We start from the raw sequence: 8,139 nt of genomic DNA, 5'->3' as shown, positions 1-8,139 counted from the left end.
CCGGCCAGCCTCCTGCTCGCGGGCGGAGTAGTCATGGGAACAGGTGTTAAGGAGTTTGCCCCGCCAACTCCGCCCCGCACTCTGTCGGCAGTGCGCTTGCGCAGGGGGACAGCTCACCACAATCGGCCAGCCCGGCGGCAGGAAGAACCCGGGTGGGGGGAGCGGAAACCTCCAACTTCTTCTTCCGGCCCTCGAGGCCATCTTGGCGAAGGGAAAGTGAAGCTGCGGTCTCTGTGCCATGCCCCTTCACTTTGACTGAGGAGGCCCGTAGTTAAAATGGGCTTTCCACCTTCTGTGCCCCAACTAAAGATGACGCCGCACAACTCAGTTGCTTCCTTTGAACCGAGACGTACGAGCGAGAGACTACAGACTCCAGCTTCTTCTCTCTCGACTCCACTTTTTATCACAGAGATTTGAGTTGGCTAGAGTGGCTCCAGTCTACTCTTCTACGGTGAGGGCAGTCGCGACGCACACTAGTCCCAGTTCCGGGGGGTGGGTGTGGGGGTGGGGGGGTGTGGGTGGTTGGTCGTCATCTCGCGAGAAAGTGCTGGAGGGGCGGAGTCCAGACGAGGAGTGGGCGGAGTCACGGCTGCCTTCGTCTCCACCTCCGCTCCTCCTCCGGTGGGAGGAGGGCCGAAGGAGGGGACTGTTGCTGATCTCTGGATGTTCTGGGTAGTCTGAGGAAGAGAGTATGAGGCGAGCTGTGGTCCGGGTGCCGCCCGGCTTCGGGGGAGAAAGCGCCTCCGCCGACGCCACCATCTAACTCGCAGCGCCCGTGAGATTCGGCGCGCGGATGGTGCCGGTGCAGCTCGGGTGTTGATCGTCGTGTCCCCTCCCCCTCTTTCTTTCCCCCCGCGGTGGTCTCCGCTTCCATCCCGGCCCTGGCAGAGCCATGTCTCGGGGTGGCTCCTGCCCGCACCTGTTGTGGGACGTGAGGAAAAGGTCCCTGGGGCTGGAAGACCCGTCCCGGCTGCGGAGCCGCTACCTGGGTGAGCGGGGGCCCCGGGGCGGAGGCGCTGATGTCGCCGCCCAGAGGTGGGGGAGGGGGCGCCGCTGGGGCTGTTGGAGGTGGGACAGTGCCTGGGCAGGGGCGCCCCGGAAACTGGGGGTGCTGGGCGGGACCTCGGCCGCCGGACCCTGTACCGCACCTCCCTGGGGCAAGCCCCCTTTGCGAGCTGCCAGCCGCCGCCCTTGCTGGGTTTTCTGGGAGAGCCGGGTCCTAAAGCGACCCCAAGGCGGTACTAGCGGTACTGGAGAGGGCTTGGGATCGCTTTGGGACTGGGACTCGGGACCAGACTTGCCGGACCTCATGGAGCTGCTGCGTTTACAGCAAAAGTTGTTGATTTTGCTCTTACCCAGCGCTGTCCCCTGCTCAGCCGAAGAGCCCAAGTGTTTGTTGTCCACCTTCCCCTTCGATCTCCCTAGGGTTTTGGTGTCGTTTGACCACCCTAGGGACTTCTTGCTCCAAACACACTTGGCATAAACTGGGTTTGGGCGCCGATCCAAACCTTAAAAGTGATAGCTGAGCTCCCCACCCCCCGCGCGTCTCCAGGTCCAGCTTGCAGCCCGGTTCGTTTTGACCGCTTTAAGGTGGTGTAGGATTTCGCGTTCCTCTTCCCACCCTGGAAAACACTCTTGGCATGTTCTGTTTCTTACTTAAGCTTTCTAAAAACAACCGTCAAGACTGAGGGCGCAGTATTCCACTCTTGTCGTTTTGTGTAACGTGATTTTGTGAGGATGCTGGGTCTCACCCGAGTCAACTAAAAAGCCCACTTTCTTCAAAGAGGACGTGCTCAGCAAGGATCTTTTTCTGTTCCCCAATTTTGTCTCTTCTTTGCCAGGTAAAAGGATTCATTGCTGTCATTTGTTTTTGACTTCAACAAAAACAGAGTATGGAAGAAAATGAAATGTCATTACAGTCAATAGTTCTGGTGTGTAAATTACTTGAGAGAAAAGATACAGTTCTTAAATTCTTTTTTTTCGTGTCTCAAGTAACAAATACATTCTTTGTAAAAATTAGGAAATAAAGCAAAAATCTCTCTGATCTTTCCCCATTCCAATTTCATTCCCCGTTCTTAGAGGTAATATTTTCTGTTTCCTGAACATTTTCAGACCTTTTTCTTTTTTTAAAGTGTAAAGCGGGAGAGTTTATTGAGATAGAAAAATGTAAAGTGAGAGAGTAGAGCCCCTAGAGTTGGGGGGGTGGGGGAGCGGTCCTCAAAGAGCCTTCTCCTCACACCGTTTTCTTTGCATTATTTTAAGCATATAAGCACCTACTAAGAAGTAGTTGTGTGTGTGTGTGTGTGAGAGAGAGAGAGAGAGAGAGACTTGAATAAGTATTTTACAACTTGCTTTATCTATACTATATCCTGAGGTCTTTCCATGGCATTCTGTCTTTTAAATCATTAACAGTACAGTGCAAAACACTTAACGGACTCAACCTTTTTTTGGGGGGGAAGAAGGCTTGAAGCAGAGTCTTACTATGTAGTCCTGGCTATACTTGAACCCTCAATCCTTTTGTGTCAGAACCCTGAATACTGGGATTACAGGCCTGTACCACCACACTGGATCTCATTGTTTTTTCATTTAAGTGGACGTTTGCTGGGCATTCTTGTGCTTGCCTTTGTGCAGTTATTGTAAAAAGTACCTAGAGCAATCAATCATTTTTAAATTAAACATTTGTAGAGAGTGCTTTTTAAAATCATTAACCTAAAAAGGTGTGCAAATTTTAACATTTGTTTGCTGAAAAAGAATTTCACCTGAGCTTAATAAAGCCAGTGTTAACACTTTTTGCATGAGTGAATTTCTAATTTCGTCCTTTGTTTCAAGTAGGTGGAAAGTTTAATTTAAATATGTTCTTTGGCAGGTTTGAATGTTAATATTTATTTCTGGTTCAGTTAGTTCGGTTGTACCTATGATAGCTAATTAAAATATGATAAGCCATATACTTTCTTATTCCTTTTCTACCCTAACTCCCTAATGGGAGTGGAGTTTTATGTTGGATGTAGGGAAGTTGAAGAGCAAGAGTCCACACTGTTAGCCTGAATTAGAGATTTTCAAACGTGTGTATCTATCTATTTATCTCTGTATGATAGAGGTGTATGATAATATGTAATTTATATTAGCACATTCTTGGAACAGATTTCTTTAAAAGTGGTTAATAAACATTTGAAGATAGTTTGTCATTTCTTGGTCTTTGTCATTAGTAGATAGTACCCCATTAGTATCCAGCTCTTATATACTATGTTGCCAGCCTTGTCTTTGCATTTAGGAAACAGCAAAATCCACATTAGTAGTGCATTAAATTGCTCTGTTTGAGTGTTTTTTTTTTTTTTTATTGACTTATTTTCAACTTGGTTGAGTTGTAACTGACAGTCAAAAATTGTACATATTTAAATTGTGCATCTTGATAACTTGATGGATACACATGGTGAAATAATCACTGTAGTCAAGCTAATTAGCATCCATCACCTTACATAGTCTTTTTTGGTGTATGGTAATAAAGTGACTTTTTAAAGCACTTTTTCATAAAGTCTTTTTTTTTTTTTTTGTGGTACTGGGGTTTGAATGCAGGGCTTCACCCTTAGCTAGGCAGGTGCTTCACAACTTGTGCCACTTTGCCAGCCCTAAAGTCTTCCTTTTAAATTCCAAGTTCAAATATTTTAAAAAGTGGTTTCTAAGACATTATAATTACTTACCTACAGTACTGTAGGTTAAATATTTTTCTGATAGAGTTCCGTTATTTGTATTTCAAATAATGAATTACTGCTAAATAGCAGCAAAAATTGGAATAGAATGACTGGACAAATTTTTCTTGTAATACATTTCAAATTATGTCACTATAGCATGTGCCTTTTCAATAATAGTATTTAAGTACCATGATGATTTTACATAAATTGACTGTACTTTATAACTAATTAATTAAATTTTCAATGCTAGGGATTAAACTCAGGGTCTTGCACATGATAAGAAGCACTCATCACTCAACCACATCCCCAGACCCAAAAGAAAAATTAGGTTACAAAATTACCTTTTATATTGTGGGAATGAGGATGAATAATTTTCTGTTTGTTATTTATGAGAAAAAAATGTATGAATTTATAGTTCCCAAATTCACAAGACTCACCTGAACCAATAGAGTCTTATTTTAGACTAGCATGAACTTAAAGGCTAGACCAGAGATTATTTTCTTTATGAGCCTAATGTAAATTCCAGTGTAGGATTTTTTTTTTTAAAGAGTAATTGTCAAAGTCCAGAGTCAAAGACACCTGTAGGTTTAAATGTTTCAGAGTTTCTCAAGATACTGTATAGCTATTGAGCAGTGCTTTTGGAGTTGAGCGTTATATAACTTGCTAACCATATGCATTTTATTTCCATATTTAATGCAGTTAATAAAGGTATGCCTTGTTTAGAAAATAAACTTTTAATTAAAGGGTTTTTTAAATGAAAAAATTAGAAACACTACATAAAAAATTTAGTAAAGAATGAAGAAGAGAAACACATTTTTTATGGATTTCCTGTTTCTACTCATACTCTCCTTTTGGACAGACTTGCCTACAACTTGAATTTCCTTTTTTAACCCTTCTAAATTAAAAGACTTCAATTGCCAAAAAAAGGTGATTTTAAAGGAACTTTCTAAGAGCTATTTATTATTATGTATAAAATGCTTAAATTCTGATAAAGTAGCCAATGACAACTTTTTAGTGGAGATGGAAATCTTTTTTGAGCAGTGTTTAGGAAGTCAGTGTCTTTAAAGTATCATCAGAGTCATTAGTCATCATGTATTGAAACTGATAATTTTGCCTTTAGATTACTCTCTAGTGTATTCTAAAAACTTCACATTCTAAATGTCCAGATTCTTTATTGTGTTGCTATGTTACAATCCGTAGGGTGGTTAAATTCTGACTTCTCCTTTTTAGCTCCTGGGAAAAAGTTAGTGGAATATTTGTATTTTGCTTCTTTAGTCTTCAAATCTCAATGAAAGCTGAAAAATGTATGGTTTTGTTAGTGAAAATTAACTCAGATACAATAAACATAGCATAGACCAGTGATTCTTTAAAGTAAGACCACCAGAGGCATGTTGATGAATCATAACAACTGTAGACAATATGATAACGTTACTGTGGATTTCATTCCATGCTGGTATGGGATTAATTAAGTTGAAAATTGTAGAAGCTTCTGGTAGCATAGAATTTATTTTACAGGTATGTTTCAGGTCAGAATTTTGAAAATGTTTGTGACTCACAGTAAAAATACATTTTATGTGGTAATTCATGATATACAAAGTTAAAAGATTATCTGGATAGATGTGGTGCTGTGTTCTTTTTTTTTTTGAGACATGGTCTTACTGTGTTGGCCGTGCTGGCCTAAATTTCACTCTGTAGCCCAGGGTGTCCTCAAACTTGTGATCTTTGAACTAATGAATACCTACTAACTAGTCTTAGATTGAGGTTTGCAAAACTTTTAGAGTATGTATTTTTTATAATTGTTTCTGTATGTTACTGACTTCAGAGTTAGGGTGGGTGAAGTTCCTAAGTGTTTAGAACAGTTTAAAACAAATTTTTAAACACTGCTGCTGACAGTGTTTAAAAGGAAGATATAAAAGTAAGGGAACTTCATTTACACCTTGGAAAAGATAATTAGAACATATTTATTTATTATTATTTTGGAGTAGGATACTTTTTAATCTTCATTTCTTAGGTAAGTACCTACAGTGAGATTGCTGTGTTGTATAAGTATGTTTAACTTTACAAGAAGCTGCCAAACTGTTTTCTAAGCCAATTGTATTCTCACCTGTCATGTATGAGTTCCAATTGCTCTACTTTGTCATCAGCATTTTAGTCTCTCTGTATACAAGTATATTATTTTTTTAGTTTGCATTTCTGTACAATGTTGAATATCTTTTCTTCTTTCTCTCCCCCCACCGTCTGCATACCTTGATTACAAGTGTTGAAATTTACCTTTCTTATTTTTTTTATTTTGGTGTTACTGGGATTTGAACTCAGGGCTCCAAGCTTGCTAGGCAGGTGCTCTACTGCTTGAGCCACATCCCCAACCCACTAGACTACCTTTTAATATTTTAAGACTTCTATGTAGTCTTGGCACAAGTCCTTAATCAAATGTATTTGCAAATATTTTTCTTTCAGTTTGTGTTTTGTGTTCTCTTTTTCTTTAGAGTGTCATTTATCGTTAATGCTTTTTGATACTTTTTAAAATGTAATCCATGGTAACAAAATTTTTTACTGTCTTTTTTTTCTGGACGCTTTCTATTTTACTTATAACATTTAGGTATATGATGAGTTTGAGTTAATTTTTTCATGTGCTATGAGGTGTAAGGGTCATTTCCTTTCTTTGGTTAAACACTGTATATGAGAAAATTATCCTTTTCCCTTTGTTAAAAATCAATGAACCATATATGTTGAGTTAATTTCTCTACCACATTTCATTGATGTAGGTGTCTGTGCTTGTGCCAGTATTTCATAGCAAGTGTTGAAATCAGCTAGTGTGATACTTTTGATTTGAACTTGGTCATTGTTGGGGGGACTCCCCCCTTGCAAATTCTCTAGATACTCTGGGCTCTTTTTAATTTCCATAAAAATTTTATAAACAGCTTGTCAGTTTCTGCAAAAAAAAAAAAGGACCTTTGGAATTTTTGTTTTGAATCTATACATTATTTCAGGGAGAACACATCTTTAAAATATTGTATCTTTCAAACTGATTCTGGCTTATATCTACATATTTAGATATTCTTTGATTCTCTGAGCAGTGTTTTATATTTTAAGAGTTATTTATTCCCAAATATTTCATGTTTTTAAGCTATTTTTAAATTTCAATATCTAGCTAGATGTTAACTTATATATTTTATTTATATACATATTTTGTTAGCATGTATTAGTTGCACAGTTGTATGGGGGGTTTCATTGTGATATTTATACATAGGTGATATTTATAAAAACAGATAAAATATTTCTTAAAGTAACAACAACAAAGCTTTCCATAAAGAACACTCCCAAGTCCAGGTGGCTCCAGTGACAACATCTATCAAACATTTAAGGAGATAGTTATTTCAGTGTTACACAAACTTCAGAATAAAAGAGCACATTCCAACTCAAGCAGCCAAATCAGGTACAAGTATTACAGGAAAATTGTAAGCTGTAAAATCCTTTATGAACCCCATCCCCAAATTCTCAGTAAAATTGAAGTCAGCAATATATAAAGAATAAATGCTGGTTCAACATTCAAAAATTAATCAACATGTTAATATACCATATTAACAGGATCAGTGAAAGAAAAGTTAGAAAATCATTTCAATAGATGCAGGAAATAAAACAGCAGCTAGTCATGATAAACCTCTCAGCAGTCTAGCTACAGAAGGGACTTCCTCAATTTGATAATTTAAAATTAGTTGGAACCTTGCTTAAACTTACAGTCAATAACAAAACCTCACAAAACCTACAGCCAACAACATAATAGTAAAAGACACTTTTTCCTGTCTGAAGTGCTGAATGAGACACAAATGTCCATTCTGTTTCCATTCAAGATCCAACACTACTTCATGATAAAAGCTCTTAAGAAAACTAGGAATAGAGGGAATGTACCTCAATATTGTAAAGGCTATATATGACAAACCTACAGCCAACATCATACTTAACGGTGAAAAACTGAAACCATTCCCCCTAAAATCAGGAAAGAAACAAGGATGCCCACTTTCCCCACTCCTATTCAACATAGTACTAGAATTCCTAGCCAGAGCAATTAGGCAAGAAGAAGAAATAAAAGGAATACAAATAGATAAAGAAACTGTCATGATATCCTTATTTGCAGATGATATGATCCTATACCTTAAAGACCCAAAAAACTATCCAGAAACTCTTAGACACCATAAACAGCTACAGTAAGGTGGCAGGATACAAAATCAACCTATAGAAATCATTAGCTTTTCTATACACCAACAACAAACAAACTGAGAAGGAATATATGGAAACAGTTCCATTCACGATAGCCCCCCCCCCCAAATCAAATACCTAGGAGTAAATTTAACAAAGGATGAATGACCTCTACAAGGAGAATTATAAACCTGTGAAGAAAGAGATCATGGAAGACTACAGAAGATGGAAAGATCTCCTGTTCTCGTGGATT

The 8,139-nt window shown here is 39.1% G+C and overlaps 1 protein-coding gene across 14 annotated transcripts in view; it reads left to right on the top strand.

Annotated features, from left to right (window-relative positions):
* Window positions 1–313: 313 nt before the first annotated feature.
* Window positions 314–8,139, top strand: part of Dcaf6 (DDB1 and CUL4 associated factor 6) — a 133,622-nt gene continuing 125,796 nt past the window's right edge. For 4 of the 14 annotated variants that reach the window (XM_020178889.2, XM_074047555.1, XM_074047554.1 and 1 more), the window contains exon 1: window positions 673–989. In XM_020178889.2, coding sequence (XP_020034478.1) covers window positions 893–989 — 97 coding nt within the window. In that variant the 5' untranslated portion in view covers window positions 673–892. Of the gene's footprint in view, window positions 452–670; window positions 990–1,661; window positions 1,842–8,139 lie in introns of those variants that run through there. The other 10 variants (XM_020178895.2, XM_020178893.2, XM_020178890.2 and 7 more) reach the window with 6 other exon arrangements.

This window comes from Castor canadensis, chromosome 11 (genome assembly GCF_047511655.1).
Source record: "Castor canadensis chromosome 11, mCasCan1.hap1v2, whole genome shotgun sequence".
Taxonomy (NCBI): Eukaryota; Metazoa; Chordata; class Mammalia; order Rodentia; family Castoridae; genus Castor; species Castor canadensis.
Note: the sequence above shows the minus strand (reverse complement) of the source record. Positions and strands in the feature narration are given on the sequence as shown.